The sequence below is a fragment of the Populus alba genome, chromosome 4 (assembly GCF_005239225.2).
Source record: "Populus alba chromosome 4, ASM523922v2, whole genome shotgun sequence".
In the NCBI taxonomy this organism is placed as follows: Eukaryota; Viridiplantae; Streptophyta; class Magnoliopsida; order Malpighiales; family Salicaceae; genus Populus; species Populus alba.
The window spans coordinates 20,680,440-20,696,950 of record NC_133287.1 but is presented as its reverse complement, the minus strand read 5'-3'; the positions used below and the strand labels follow the sequence as shown (position 1 = coordinate 20,696,950).

Sequence of the window (16,511 nt, the reverse complement as noted above, 5' to 3'; positions counted from 1 at the left end):
TAAAAGGCAAAGAAAAGTGTTAATTGAAAAACAAATATCAAAAAATAAAAAGCTCAAGTATGTAGGCCTTGAAGCCCATGCCCACGCGTTGGGCTTGCTATTTTTTTTAAAAGAGACGGATAACCCACCCTTATTTTTTGAAAAAAAAAAATAGGCAGATAACATATTATTTATTATAGTAAATGACATATTGTTTGCCATCTCATATTTTAGTCGCCATTATAATGCCTGAAAATCTAGATCTACTATTTTGTTTTTACCAAAAAAACATTTTTTTAACTCATTTTAACAACAAAACACCCTTAAAACACTAAAGAATTTATTAAACCTAAAAAACAATTAAAATGACTAAATCAAACCAGGAAAAGGAAAAGAATTGGATCCATGACTTAGATCTATTTTTTCAAGCTACATTGAAGCTTGAGACAACCACCATGAGATTCTTTTCATCTAGTGGAATTAATTTATTGACACTAATTTTAACTTGTTTGGTGGTCAAAATCATTACCAACAAAAAACTTTCTTTTTATTGGTTGAAATTTGGTTATTTTTTTATCTTCTCTCATGAAAATAGAATTGAAAAAAAAAAGTTTAATATCAAGACATATTTTTTAAAATAAAAAGAATGGTCATCTTATAGCAAGGAAAGTTGGGGATTAAAACATACTTCACAAACAAATTACTCATATTACCTATGTTATTTTATTTCAGTTTCTTGTTTTTTAATTCAATCAAATTTTAACTAAAAAAATGTTTAATTGTGCAAAGAAAAAATTTTAAAATCGAATTAAATATTTTTAAAAAATTACTTTTCCAATCCACAATCAACTAGGTTGAATTAGATTAATATTAAAACTGGTATAATTTTAAACCTAACTCGAGTTTGGTATCAAATCATCCCATCGGACCAGTGTAACAACTATGCTAACTAGCTTAAAAAAGCAAACCGATCGTTTGATGTCATTTATGAAACTCATTTTAAAGGTGTCGATTGGTGCAGCCAGGTTGAAGGGTAAGCAGGCAGCAGTCGTGTCCACTGCAATAGGGAATTCATACGAACTCGGAGTCTCTTCTACTTGTCCAAGAATATTAGCAAAGAAGTCGACGGGGAAATGGCATTGATATCTTCAAGCATAAAAGGTGGTCTCACATATCAAATACTTTGCCAATTCTTTCAAGCAATTTTTTTTAGCTCCTAAAAGGACTTTGAATAAATTGAGTGAAACCTGTTCATCTAGCTCAGGAAACAGTTTTTTATGGTTTTAATGGTGAGGTATCATTGGATCATATCAATTTTTACATAGTAATTTTTTTTCTGATTTTATATTAAGCATGCAATCTACCCTTAACGTATCTTAAAACCCATGCATATGAATGCTTCACTTATAAATAAATAGTTAATCTTTCTAATACATTAAAAAATAATTTTCTTTCTGAATTATAAAAATTTTATCTTTCAGAGCATCAAATGGGCCAAAACGACATGTCTTTCATTGAGAAGTCAGAGCATCTCTGTCTCACTAAACTCCGCCCTGCGATGCATTGATCTGCATCTCATGCCCTGACTCGAAACCCACTTGAAAAATGAGCTCCCTTTTAGTCCTCTCTATTATTCTAGCCTTCTCTTTTGGATTCTCTGCATCTTCACCATCCAATCACCGCTACAATGCTGGAGATCATGTCCCTTTGTTTGTTAACAAAGTGGGTCCATTGCACAATCCCAGGTACTTCTATATATCAGCTCAAATCTTTCATTCAAATGCTAAAGTCCTAATCTTTTCCTTGTTGAGTATGGTGTGGACAATAAAGTTTTTTGTTTTTATGATATATTTCTGCAATTTTTGTTCTGTATTGCAGTGCGACTTACTGGTACTATGACTTGCCATTTTGCCATCAAGGTTAGAATTTCAATGATCCATTTTGTTTTTAATGCGTAAGATAAAGGGTCGTATATGATTTTGTGAGAAAATGGAATTTTTATGCAGTGCAGTGAAAATGAAGGAAATTTTTTATAGGTTCTCTTTTTTGGTAAATTGTTACTGGGTTTTGTTTAGTTGATGTTTTGGTGAAAATATTGGAGTTTGAAGTGGTTAAAGTTTGTATTTTTTTTGTGGGTTTGCAGATCATATAATCCTAAAGCAGGAAACACTCGGGGAAGTGCTGAATGGTGATCGTTTGAGTAGTGGTTTGTATGAGTTGAAATTCAGGGAGGACAAAATTGGGGTGACCCTTTGTGAAAAGGGGCTTAAAGGATATGAAGTTGCTAGGTTTAGGGATGCTGTCATTGATGATTTTTACTTCCAAATGTACTACGACGATCTTCCATTGTGGGGTTTTGTTGGGAAAATTGAAGAGCAAAGTTGGGTCCTTGGAGAGAAGAAGTTCAACTATTATCTGTTCAAACATGTGCGGTTTGATGTTCTTTATAATGACAACCAAGTCATAGAAATAAGTGCTTTTAGTGACCCTGACCATGCTGTCGATATAACTGATGATGTTGATATGGATGTGAAGTTCACTTATTCGGTTTTTTGGAAAGCAACATCATCCAAGTTTGAGACCAGGATGGACAAGTATGCAAGGGCTTCGTTGCTTCCTGTACGAAGGCAGATTCGCTGGTTCTCATTCTTTATCTCTATTGCCAACATTGTGCTTTTTACAGGATTGCTTATGGTGTTTCTTAAGCGACTTCTTAAGAAGGATCTGGGAAAGTAATGTTCCCTTTACTACTTTATTCATATTTGGTTTTACGATGAAGATAATGTTATGAGCTGGTCATTTGGTATTCTTGGCCTCAGCTTTTTTCTTGCATGTTGTAGATTTGCCAGTGGAGATGAAGAAGAAGATAGGGAAGTCGGTTGGAAATACATACATGGTGATGTTTTCAGATACCCTCAAAACATGTCCTTGTTCTGTGCTGTCTTGGGGGTAGGAACTCAACTGCTGACAGTGTAAGTGATCTTGGATCATCCTTTTCTGTCCTCCACATCAATTTTAGAGCTATATTCCATTAACTTTCTTAGGTTGAATCATCATAAAGTTTTTATAGGGAAGGGACATCATATCAAATTTTGCCTCGGTGTTCACTTGCCTGGTTGCCTGCCATATTTCAAAAGCAGGCTTGAATTTTTCCTCACTGCTGAGCAACAACAAAACCTCCCTTTTCTGTACATGTCATCGAATTTCTTTGCATTTGAGCTTAACAAATCTAGCATCATGAAATATATTTTGTTTCTGGTGTTGATATATGGTGCTCTTGTGTCTATTACTCTCCAAGCATTGATATCATGGACCTTTTAGAACAAAATAGAACTGAAAGGTGGAAAAGGTCTACCGACCTCAACTAGATTAGAATTTCAAGCTTATTGATTTGAATTGCGCCTTTGAAGCCATTTACATTGTTCATATGCTAGCCTTACAAGTACCAGATTTCTAAGATTTATGTTCTTTCCAAACTGTAATTTTTTTCCAGGGTTTTCTTTTTATTTGTTTTGGCATTTGTTGGCATGCTCTACCCCTACAACCGTGGAGCACTGTTCACTTATTTTGTCCTGCTTTATGCACTTTCATCTGTGGTTGGGGGCTATACCACTGCGTCTTTCCATAATCAGTTTTGCGAAACTGGATGGGTGAGAGAATTGTTGGATTTGTTTTATTGTTTCTGTTTTTATTTTTTAGTGGGTGCTCCTTCTGATTGTTTTTTTCCTGATTTTTGTGGCATATTGTTAATTTCAGGAAAGGAGTGTACTTCTTAGTGGGATTCTCTACCCAGGTCCATCATTTGTGATATTGTCCGTTCTCAATACAATTTCTGTATCTTATGGGGCCACGGCATCACTTCCTTTTGGCACCATTCTAGTGATTCTTCTCATATACATTTTGTTAGCCGTTCCTTTATCTGCCTTTGGAGGGTTGATTGGGCATCGTTTTAGGTCTGAATTTCAAGCACCTTCTGCTACAAAAATTCATCCAAGGGAAATTCCACCATCATCATGGTATAGAAGAACACCTTGTCAAATGTTTATTGGGGGACTTTTGCCTTTTAGTGCAGTTGCCATTGAGTTACATCACTTATATGCAAGCTTGTGGGGCTACAAAATATGCACCCTTCCTAGCATTTTGTTTGTCACATTCATCATACTTATCATGCTGACTGCAATCTTGAGTATTGGGATGACATACATTCAGCTTTCTATGGAAGACCATGAATGGTGGTGGAGGTATGAGTTTTATTTTGTACCTGTTATTTACTCTCTTTCCCTTGAATGTGTTTTCAATATTTTTATCTTGTTCGCGTTTTCTTTTTGGTTTCCGAGGAGCAGGCAGGTTTTTGGTTTATTTTCTTAATTTTAGCTGCTTCACTTTATTAATGGAAAGAAAGTCTCTTTCTTTTCTTTTCTTTTCTTTTTTAACATGTAGGTGTAGTATTTTTCATCACTTATTTTTTGGTTTGATGCAGATCTCTGTTGTGTGGGGGCTCAGTGGCTATTTTTATGTTTAGCTATGGCATCTACTTCTTTTCCAGGTCAAGCATGAGTGGTTTTATGCAGCTATCCTTCTTCATTGGCTATAATGCTTGCATGTGCTATGCATTTTTCTTGATAATCGGTACAATCAGTTTCCGCGTTTCCTTCGCCTTTGTTTGCCACATTTACCAAGCTGTTAAGAGTGAATGAATATGCGTTTGTTCAATGCCCTTTTTGTATTTTTTTTTATTCTGACTGCTTTCAACAAAAATCACTAGCTCATTTGCTGTTTTAATGGAGAGGTGGGGGTTGGGAGGAGTGACTGAGCAAAACATAGCCGATTCTCATGTAGCAGACGGTGAATTTTCCCTGTAACTGAGCAATTAGAAAGCACTGTACAGAAAGCAAGGAGGAAACCATGTTTTTGTATATTTGGAAGGTGGCTAACTTTTCAGTTTTTTTGGGAACTTGAGATTTGTTATCATCGATGATCATGCAGCATGCTTGTATACAGTATATACACATTCAAAAACATGTGCTAGTTTCTTGTGAGTAAGAAGTTAACACGGCCTGTTTATACCAAGATGTTTGTGCATAAATGACTCCATTTAAGCATTATTAGGAATTTTTTTCTCATCACTTTCATCTTCTTTATCTTTTTTTTTTTTTTTTTTTTTTTCGTGTTGCACTGTCAATGACATTAAACAAATCAAAGTTTGATGAACTATCATGTTTTTCTCTCTCGGTTATTTAATCATCATCATCATTAGATGAAAAATCATATAAAACTACACCAAAATCATCAGCTTGCTTTTTGACTTGGTTGTCATTCAATTTCAGATTGCACATTATAAATACCAAGTTATTTATTTTTTTTTCGGTGCAAATGATTTATTTGTTTTGTATGAACTTGAATAAGCCATTCAAATTTATAAGATTGGTATAAAATATTTCAACATTTAAAATAATAAAATAACAAAAACTCACCATCTCAAATGTATTTTAGTTACGCTCACATCCAGATGAAGTACAAGTCAAGCTTAGAACTCAGATTGCAAACGTTTGTAATTTTGAACATTCATCCTAATAAGAATCTCGTCATTGAGCTAGAGTTTTTTTTATCTCTTGTTGTGTTGACAGTTTCAATACCAAACAACCCTTTTGTATCCTTAAATAATTCAAGTTATAAATCAGTTTTGCACCTTTCAATTGCATCATACACCATCTTTTCTAAGCATTAATATAATCTAATTTTAATGTTGGCATTAACCTTAGAATTTGGATTATAATAATAATGAAAATTCAAATAATAAGTTGTTATATGTAAAGGTCCATGGAGTTGAAGGTCGTATCTTGTATCAACAATATTCCATATAGGTATATAATTTTTTAAAAAAAAATCAATAAAATCTAGGCAAATCTTAATTGGAAATATCTCTTTAAAAACATTTATATTAATAAAGAACAACATGTGAAATAAACAATTAGCAAGATAAATACTTTTATTTCCATATAACTTGTATCTTCTTTTTTTTTCCTAATCCATTACTTCATATATAAAATCCATAGCTGATTTATCATCTGAATTAACTAATTAAAAAATTTTAATTATAGGATATGCTATTTTAATACATATAGTGACATTACGTCAAAACTTAATGTCCAAAGCACAGTTTTGAATTCGTTTCCCTTTTATTATTGAAAACCTATATGTTCTTTATTGTTTGAAAGTAAACATAGTCATCAGCTGTATTTTATAATCATTCAAACATCTCAAAGTCAAGTATGCAGTAGCAAAATCGAGTGGCAGTAAGCTCAATCAAATCTTTTTCTTTTGTAAAGTGCCTTAGCATGGAAATAAATAGTTATTGAATAAATATATGAAGTGGTTCTCCTCTTCTTAGCAATAGTTATTTGATGAACCTCTAGTTTTTTCTTAAAATTTTCTAATATCAAGTCGATACAATAGGCAACACATGGTATCCCAAACAACCTCTCTATTTTTTTTCCATCAATAATTGTATTGTTGCCTTTTAATTTATAGCATTATCGGTGATTACTTACACAACATTTTGCTCCCCAGTCCTCTTCATAATGACATTCAACATCTCAAATACCTTATTAGTAGTCTTGGACATATTAGAAATATCCACTAATGACAAAAAATTGTCCCTCTATAACTATTAACCCAAAAAGTTGTAAATATAACATCTTTTTTTATTTGTCCATCAATCAGACATTATTGAACAACTTATATATATATATTATATTTCATTCTAGCTTATACCCCTCAAGCAAGCTTATTGTTTGATCCACTTCTTGCTTCAAATACTTCTCTTTAATATTATGACAATATATAGGCTTGAAACTTAACTTATGCTTTGCAACCAACTCAAGTGCCTTAAAAAACTCAGGGTTTTTTACATAGTTAAATAGAATTGCACTAGTGTAAAAAAAACCTTGCAATTTATTGACATGCTTCTTCTCTAATATTGTTTTATAACATTTAATTCATGGTTGTTTATGTACTTTGACTCCCATTAGTTGCCCTCTTTCATTTGTCCTTACAGAATTTCTTACATTTAACCACCACCACCATCATCTTTCTAATATATTAATGAGCCTTCTTTCTTCTTCTTCTTTTTCTAGTTACTTCTAGATATTTTACCAAACCACCCAAAAATTATTTGATTAACATTTTATGGTACTTGTTTGGCATGGTTCAACATCCTTATGAGTACATGTCAAATGATGTTTGAAATGAAAAGTATCTCCACTGATAATTTTTTGACAATACTTATACTAAATTTTTCTAGAACTCTTATTAATATCTATACCATATTGTCATCCCACATCAAGCCTATTACTAGAAGAATTGTTTTCTAAATGCTATATGTTCAACAATTCAAGAATCAACTCAAATCAGCCCTATAATCAATCCAAATATTATATAATTTTAACTAAATTTTAGTTAAAAAAGAAATACCATAATACATTTGACTAAATGAATGAATAGATGGAAAGAAATGCAAACTAAATAAGATATTAACAAAAATAACCTGGTATGTTGCTTGGTTTTTCCTATGGAAAAAAAACTCCGAAACTCCTTTATTTTTCTTTTACTTTATTGTTCTTCTTCCAAAAGTTCCTTTCATTATTATTTTTTCTAAACTACTCAAGCTTTCCTTTTTCTCATGCCATATATTTTGTTAGAATCTCAATTATTGGTTGTCAACTATTTTGTTAGATAATATTAATTATTTAATAAGTGGCTCAGTGGTAAAAAGCTTAGAGTTAAGAGATTTGCTTTCCCTGTCTCAAATTCGAGCTCTATAATTCTTAATATGATGGTTATTGAAAACTTACATAATCATTAACTTCAGGACCCGTAAAATTAGTCGAGATACATACAAGTTAGCCTGGAAATTCACATTAATAATAATATAATAATAATAATAATAATAATAAAAAAAAAGGTGCAGTTACACGGATTTGTCACATTAGCTTTCCTTAGGCTTGTATTCTAGAACTGCAAAATGTATCTAATTCAATAAGAGAGGTCTCACTTTTTTTCTTTGATTTAAAAATTGAAAACATGCATCCGTCCACAAGTTAAAAGATTAGAACCATGATAGAAGTAACAGTTGGATGATTTCGAAGAAGGGTTGTAGAAAAAATATATCAAACTATCAATTCAATCTTTGTTTTATATTTTTTTCGAGTTTTTAAAGTGATTTTATATGTTAAATATATATTAATTGATAAAATTATATAATTTTATAAGTTAATTCATGATTTTAATAATTTTATTTGGGTATGTTGGGGTGGCAAGTTTCTTTTATAAAATTTTGAAATTTTTATTTTTATAAAAATTAATTTGTTTTAGATTTTTTTATATTATTTTCATATATTAAAATTTAAAATAAATTTAAAAAATAAATAAATATTATATTAATATATTTTTAAATAAAAAATATTTTAAAAAATAATCATATTTAACCATTTTTTTTTAAAAAATTAAATTATTTTTGTTTTAAATTATTTTTTTATATTTTAAAATTGTTTTAATACATTAGTATTAAAAATAAATTTAAAAAAGTAAAAAAATATCATTTTAATAATTGTTTTTTTTTTAAAAAAACTTTAAGATGCTCGTTATCATCTCAGTCACATAACAAGCCTCTCATAACCTAAATTTTCAGCATTCGCAGTCAAGTAACTAGCTTTACCTTGCTTCCTTCTTCTTCTTCCTCTAATTTTCCATGCTGGGGTTTGTGATTTTTTACCATTCTATTTGTGAGTTGTTTTATAGTTTTTTTTCTTTTCCTAAAATGTTGTTTCACTTATGTACAGATTTCATCTTCTCAATTTTTGTTCCCGTTTGATGCAGTGATGGGTGGTTCCCCCCCCCCCCCATTTATTGGCTTCTTTCTTGGTTATTCCAGGCATATGTTGTAGCTAAATTGTTGAATTATTAGTGCTCGTGGCCAATTTCATGTGCGTATAGTTTCAAATAAAGAAAGAGTCTTGAAAGTGTTTGTTTTTTTGTTTGTGAAATATGGGGTGGGTTTGTAGTTGTAACTTGATTTGTTTTACAATGTTGTTTTGTTATCTTGACCCAAGATGGATTTCTTAAAGTTTGAAATCTTTTTTCTGTAATGCTATTGTTTTCTGTGTGTATCTTGACTGGTTAACTTGTTATTACCTGTGACCAGGTTCAGGAAGAATGGAAGTAAGCAGAACAGTTCGATTTGGGCAGCATTGGTTCTAAACTACTTCACTACTGAATCGTAATTTAAAGAATTTTGCTTTTTCCCTTCTAGTATGGCGACTTGTGTATCTCCGCCTTTCACGCCATCTGGTACTCAAATTTCAGTAGGACGAAGGATTTCAACAGAAAACCGATTTGGTAGAATAGTTACGGTCCAAAGGTTTGACAAGAAGAAAGGTTCATGGGGCGCATGTGGAAGAAATGTCTTCAGTATCTCGCAAATTAGGTGTTCGGTTAACTCTCACAATACCAGTCCAAATCACAAAGACTCTTTCCTGGATTTACACCCCGAGGTATCAATGCTCAGAAGTGATGCAAATGACACGTATTCTAGTCTGAGAAAGGAGACTTCTGGAAAAAATGTCACCGAGAGCTCAGGGGATACCTCTTTTATGAGCAACTACAATGAAGCCAGGATCAAGGTTGTTGGTGTTGGAGGTGGTGGGTCTAATGCTGTTAATAGAATGATCGAGAGTTCTCTGACAGGGGTGGAGTTTTGGATAGTGAACACAGATATTCAGGCAATGAAGATGTCACCAGTGCTCCCAGAGAATCGATTGCAAGTTGGCAAAGAGCTGACTAGAGGTCTGGGTGCTGGTGGAAACCCGGATATAGGCATGAATGCTGCAAATGAAAGCAAAGCGGCGATAGAGGAGGCACTTTATGGTGCAGACATGGTCTTCATAACAGTATGCCCTAGTTCTTTTCCTATATGTTATTTGTTTAAAAAAAATAGTAAGATGAAAGTAGGTCCTGAGATATAGAACTCCTTTCTATCATCTTTTTGAAAAGAACAATTTATTAGTTTTGCACAATTCAGTAGAATATTGAGATCAGAGGCACTCTTTTTTTGTGTTTTTTGCAGATATGCATATTAGGCTTGCCATTGATCCTTGCTGATATCTAGTTAAGTAGTAATTCCAATAGATATGGGAGTTCAACTGTAGTCAATCGAATGCTTTAATTTTTTTTCCTGAATTGGAAAATAATGGGGGAAGATTATAGTTGTTGAAGGAAGTGCAAAATTACAAGTTCATCTCATCAGATCATAGCTATGATTCATGTTATATCAGATATTGATGTAAAATCAGGCCAGAACAATTGCTATAGATCTACCACATTCTGTTGAGGGTTCCCTTTACATTTTTTTTTTGTTTCCATGTAGTTCTTCACAAGTCCTAGAAATAGATCACAGTACTGTACTTCCTGATTGTTGCTGCTTTTCTCATTCTGTTATGATATCCTGTTGATGCGTTAAATTTGTAGGCTGGAATGGGTGGAGGAACTGGCACTGGTGGGGCTCCAGTTATTGCTGGCGTTGCAAAGTCTATGGGAATACTGACTGTTGGTATTGTTACGACACCGTTTTCTTTTGAGGGCCGAAGACGCGCTGTTCAAGCTCAGGAAGGAATCGCGGCTCTGAGAAACAATGTCGACACATTAATTGTTATTCCTAATGACAAGTTGCTGACTGCAGTTTCTCAATCAACCCCAGTGACAGAGGCATTTAACTTGGCTGATGACATACTTCGGCAAGGTGTTCGTGGTATCTCTGACATCATTATGGTATGGAACAAGTAAAGACAAATGCTAATTTAATTTGTGTCTTTGGCTTCCTATGATTTCTTTTCCTGTAATCATGTGTGATGTTCATGTGCTAACCCTCATATTCCATGACCATGAGCTTATAAATTATGCACAATTTCACTGTTTGTTTAATGTTTGACCATTCAATCAGCTCTGACAATGTCTATGCACTTGATTTTATAATTATAAAAAAAACCCTTTTTTTGGAACTAACATTCACACTTATTTCTCTCTACTTCAAATTTTCTGTTGAATTTGGAACCTGACACTTCTTACTTATCAATCAAATCCTGCAAAAGAAGAGAAGGCCAATTTCCAGGTTGCTACAGTCATCTGACAGGGGTTTCTGGACTTATCCCATGTCTCTAGGCCTCTGTCTTCTATCTTCTATTCCTTTCCTTTGTCAACCATATTCAGCAATGTTCTTACTTATTCAGTTATTCCTCTCCTAATGGTGGGAAATTTTCTTCTACAGGTGCCAGGTCTGGTTAATGTTGATTTTGCTGATGTTCGAGCTATCATGAAAGATGCAGGTTCTTCTCTTTTGGGAATAGGAACTGCAACTGGTATGTAAAAGAAGAAAGAAAAGAATAACATTGTTATGTCACTACATGCATTTCTATTATTAATTTCTTGGTTTGTTGTGGTACACCTCATTTTTATTTTTTCTGAATGCCTGCCTCTTTCATGGTGTCATTCTCGATTTCTGTTTTCCCTTCAATTTTTTCTGCACAAAACTGTTTGATGCATCATAATCAAAGTTTTAATTGTCTGGCTGTAATAATTTTTTTGCTTTATTGATTAGCAGGGAAAACCAGGGCTAGAGACGCTGCATTGAATGCCATCCAATCACCTTTGTTAGATATTGGCATTGAAAGAGCTACTGGGATTGTGTGGAATATAACTGGTGGAAGTGATTTAACATTGTTTGAGGTGGGCCTTCTTCTTTGAGTGTCGTGGTTGAACCTGATTTTATTGCTATTTTATCTCCTGCACTTTTTAGTAGTGTTTTTGGGAGTACTATGGAATAGATAGTACCAATCCCCACTGGAATGCTAGCATTATTGCTATGGCTGCTGCTCAGTTGACAAGGATGCATGATTTTGCAAGCTAGGGATCAGGTTTTAGATTGTCATGGTCTTTGTGGAATATTAACTATTAAACACATAGGCATGCACATTCAATGCTTGTGTTTCAAATCCCCAGGGGAAAATGTCAAGATCGCAAGCATCATTTTTTATATGCCAAATGGGTGCAATCTTTTCTTTTCTGTAATGAGTCTTTATCACTGTTGTGTTTTTGCAATCCAAAAGTTTAGGATTTGGAGAGTCGGTGCACTAATTTGTATGTAATTGTTTTCCAAGCAAAATAAGAACACTGAGATTTGCTAAGTTACTTGTAATGCATGCCATGTCCTTAACTCATGAAATAGTGGTCCTGCTCTTGCAGAATTAAGTCTTTGGAAAAAGTAAAATTCCTTGTGAAATAGTATCATGGTCATGCTGTTGGTTTATTAGCATGATAAATTGTCACTCTTTATTGGATGTTCTAATTTTTTGTTTTTGGATAAAGAAATTGAGTCTGTACAAGCATCCTTTATGTCTTGGCTTTGATCAGTTAGATAGGTGCTTGCATCTTTTTTCTATTTGTTTTAGAAAGATTTAAGCAACATATGCCACCAGCTTGTCTGGGAATGATGAGAAAACTATGGCCTGTACATGTGCATTCTCATCTCTACTGGCCACATCCTAACAGTCAACCTACTTCTACAGTGTCCAACGTGAAGTTGGAACAGCTTTTTGAAGAGACATACATATATTAATGTGCAAGTTCTGCATACCAATACAAACTTTATTGCTCGTAGGGGAAAAGCAAATGAAATGAGTGGTTTACTTGTATGCTTTTGGGATTGTAGCAGTGAAAAAACCTGTCTTGTTTATCTAAACTCTAGCCAATATCGTGTGCATTTGTGGTATAATTTGTTTTAACGAATTGGGTTAATATGTACCTACATTGGCTTTCTACACCCATCATTTACACTAACATCCTGCCATGGTTTTCTATTTAGTAAGAAGATATTTTGACTTCAATTATTGTGTCATATTTCTTGAAGGTGAATGCTGCAGCAGAGGTTATATATGACCTTGTGGATCCAACTGCAAACCTAATATTTGGAGCAGTGATCGATCCATCACTAAGCGGTCAAGTAAGTAGGCAATAGAGAAATAACGGTAACATTATGTTTTTTATTATTCTGGTAACAGGTATTCTGGAGAGTATTTTCTTAAAAAAAAAAATAATAAACAAAAGGAATACAAGGAAAAATTGAGGTTCTGAGGACGAAATAGAAAATACAGATAAATGACTACTGTTGCATATGACAAAATTGACCTTAGCAAAGCTTTTCTCATTCAAGTGGCCATCAAGAGTCAATTTCTCTTTGTCAAAGATTTTTCTACGTCAAAACTTCCAGAACTGTATATGTCCTATATGCCAAAGTTTCTCATAAAAAATGAATTGAATTGCTAAGCAATTCCACATGAATTTCTGGATAACCCGTTTAGTGAATTTACTAATCAATTTATGAAGCCTAAAGCAGAAGATTTCAAACAATAAAGGACTGAGAAAACCCGGATATACAGCTTCTAATTTTTCAAGAATGCAAATTTATGCAACCTTTTCTAATCTTATTATAGTTTTTTTTCTTTTGAACTTCAAGCTTTAATCTCATTGCATGAGTCCTTCAAGTTTGTGGTATGAATGAGCTTTCAGGTTATTAGAGAACCATTATGTTTAGCAATACCATTTCCCTTGCTTTTTACGTCAGATTACATAATGTTTTTCCTTTAAGATAGTATTGATGGTGAGCAAACAATAAATCAAAATTGAGTTTTTTTAACTGTAATTAACAAACATGACATCTGAAATTGCTAATTTAGCTTGTGATGATGAGGTATTCAACTCCAAGGGATGAATCCAAAAAGAAATCTTTATTGGTTCTACCTCTTTCTTCTGTTTGAAGAGCCTGGAAACTGAAGTTCTATGTTGTTGAGTTCTGATGTATGAGGATATTATAAATATCATTTCTTGCTGCATGAGCTTTAAGTCTGATTAATTGATAATCATCTCCCTCTTTATTTAGTTATTGTTGGTGTACTTTTGTCATTTAGGTAAGCATAACCCTGATCGCCACTGGATTCAATCGCCGGGACGAAGGTGAAGGACAGGTATGTTTTCGAGGTCCATCTTCTTATGATAAATTTTATCTGTTTACATCCTTTTGATAGGCCAAAATGCAGGGGACACAGCGTGCTCATGGTGATGTTTCTCTTGGAACAAATAGACGTCCACCATACACCGATGGTGGCTCTGTGGAGATTCCTGAGTTCTTGAGGAAGAAGGGCCGTTCTCTCTTCCCGCGAATGTGACCTATTTTGCTCGTTATTTCATTGTATTGAAATGTATATTCTTCTTCTCTTTGTTTTTCTTTTCCTCTCTGAGATCTTCTCCTGACAACCTTTAGAGTTGACTGGAATGCTAGAGATTCACTCAGAAAATAATTGTTTAAGTTTAGATTTTTAAAATTGCTTTTGTGGTATGTGTAGAGCCTCCAATTCTTTTCTTCAAATAAAGAATTTGGTAGTACATCAATATGACATTGATCTATGCCTTTCGGGTGATATAATAGAATCCTAGTGAGATGCCACTTATCATTTCTTGTTTTGGCCCCTTGAAGCTTTCTTACCACTTGTGCCTGGTTACCTTTTTTCAGTGATTTTTCAACCAGGAGATTATTTTTGGGATCAAAATAGATTCTTAGTCTTCATCTTAGCATTAAGTATGATACTCTCAAAAATATATCTCATTTTCTCTATATACATATCATAAAATCTTTGCCTCAGGAAATCAATTTCTGTGATCCTGTTCTGTTTTTATGCTCATCCACATGTTTGCTCCCTAGAAAATCAATTCCTGTGTGCCACCTTTCCACCTCAATTAATTCACGTACCAAATCAACCGACGGTATTGGACCAAACCTAGCTCGTGCACACACAGCGCACACTTGTTGGCCACCTTCAGCCATCCAAAAAACAGAAACATTTTTTTTTTAGAAGAGTACTGCTGTGTACTATTCAAATCTACCGTTCTATACCAACTTAAGCCACACAAATCTGACCCCAACAAGAAGCATGGATGATGAGACGTAGGGCTGTCAGATACCATACAAAAAAATTAACACTTGTGATCTGTATTGTCACTTTCCTCCCATCTATACTTTCTTGCACACACAATCAAGATTTTATAAGCCTCAAGCCTTATCAAAATCTAGCCAGCTCTCCCAAGTGAAGCAAGCCCCAGTATTTTGCTTCAAAATGGAGGGCACGCATTTGTCATCTATGAAACAAGAACCCTCCTCCAATCCAGGAAAACCCACCACCAGGAATATTGCATTTTCCTGGCAACCAAAGTCACCTTCTAGGGCAGAAACCTCGCAAATCATGAACAAAGCACAAACATGGTGTTCTTATCCTGCAGTGGAGAATGTTGAGAATGAAGTGAAAGAGCAGGCAGCTGAGGCATTGATTTTAATGCACAGAGAAAGTGTTGCTCTTACTACTACTACTACAGGACGTGAGAGACTAAAGAGGCATAGAGAAGAGGTGAGTGGCAAGGTGATGATTCCAGATACATGGGGTCAAGAAAATTTGCTTACAGATTGGATTGATTATTCTTCATTTGACAAGCTCTTAGCCCCAAAAGGAATCACATCAGCTCGTGAAGCACTTGTCGCTGAGGGACGTAGAGCCAGAACTTCTCATCAACGATTGGGAGTAGAAAGTAGCTGTTAATTGATTAAACGATGAATCTCTTTAATTATCTTTCTCCTTGCTTAATTTTCCAGATTTGATCTGCAGGAGAGCCTCGTTATATACATGATGCCATGAAATCCTTGATTGCTTTCTTTGATGGCCATGGTTGATTTTGTAGATTGTAGAACTGGAAGCATGTGATTCTCTAATTAACTATACACCACTTTAATTGCTCTTAATTTTCTTTCTTTTAACATAAAGGGATTTGCTGAGATCATGGATCTTACATCTCTTCCCAAATGCATGCATGCAACTGTGGGATTACAAGTCTATCTAGTTGTCCAAAAATAAATGATACAAGAAGCTAAAGACAAGGAGAGTAAATAAAGTAGACCGATGTAGAGCGTAGACACAAATTATGAGTCCCGATCGTGACACAAGTATATAAAAATAGAAGCAGAAACCTCCTGCTGTAGCCAAGGTTTTTGCTACTGGTTTGTGGTGGCAGGGGACTGGGGAGAGGACTTCTCGAGAAAAAAAAAAAGGCTGGGGAGGAAAATGAGGATGGAAAGAAGGTGGAATTGGAAAGTTTAGGCTTTGATCCTTTTCTGATGGGGGGATTTTTAAATAGAAGTTTGGGGGCATAGAGATAATATTAGTCCACCAAGCCATGAAAATAATTTGTATGGGTGATAATTAGCATTGAAAGTCGAATGTTTTGGCGAAATAAAACACCTACGCGGAGTTTTAGTGAAATAATACACTTGCAAATTTATTTATTTATTTATTTTTGGCAAAGTAGCATAGTTTAGAGCTGTCCCAGTTTTAAAATGAAATATTTAATTCAGTTTTGAAATGTGATATATAAAAGTCGTG

The 16,511-nt window shown here is 33.9% G+C and overlaps 2 protein-coding genes across 8 annotated transcripts; both read left to right on the top strand.

Moving 5' to 3' along the window:
• Nucleotides 1–1,439: 1,439 nt before the first annotated feature.
• LOC118038922 (transmembrane 9 superfamily member 5) lies at nt 1,440–4,933 on the top strand. The gene is made up of 7 exons (XM_035045439.2): nt 1,440–1,724; nt 1,858–1,898; nt 2,123–2,711; nt 2,820–2,951; nt 3,473–3,629; nt 3,736–4,220; nt 4,460–4,933. The coding sequence occupies exons 1-7, from the start codon at nt 1,585–1,587 to the stop codon at nt 4,674–4,676; spliced, it is 1,761 nt and encodes a 586-aa protein (XP_034901330.1). The 5' UTR covers nt 1,440–1,584; the 3' UTR covers nt 4,677–4,933.
• A 3,670-nt stretch (nt 4,934–8,603) lies between these two features.
• Nucleotides 8,604–15,798, top strand: LOC118038923 (cell division protein FtsZ homolog 2-1, chloroplastic). 7 transcript variants are annotated; one of them, XM_035045443.2, is made up of 8 exons: nt 8,604–8,681; nt 9,182–9,926; nt 10,504–10,803; nt 11,300–11,390; nt 11,630–11,757; nt 12,938–13,030; nt 13,995–14,051; nt 14,112–15,798. In XM_035045443.2, exons 2-8 carry the CDS (start codon nt 9,291–9,293, stop codon nt 14,250–14,252), a joined length of 1,446 nt encoding a protein of 481 aa, XP_034901334.1. In that variant the 5' UTR covers nt 8,604–8,681; nt 9,182–9,290; the 3' UTR covers nt 14,253–15,798. The 7 variants fall into 7 exon arrangements, with proteins under 7 accessions (XP_034901334.1, XP_034901333.1, XP_034901339.1 ...); XM_035045442.2 differs by having other exon boundaries at nt 8,631–8,736; XM_035045448.2 differs by having other exon boundaries at nt 8,632–8,762; nt 11,633–11,757; nt 14,124–15,798.
• Nucleotides 15,799–16,511: the final 713 nt, after the last annotated feature.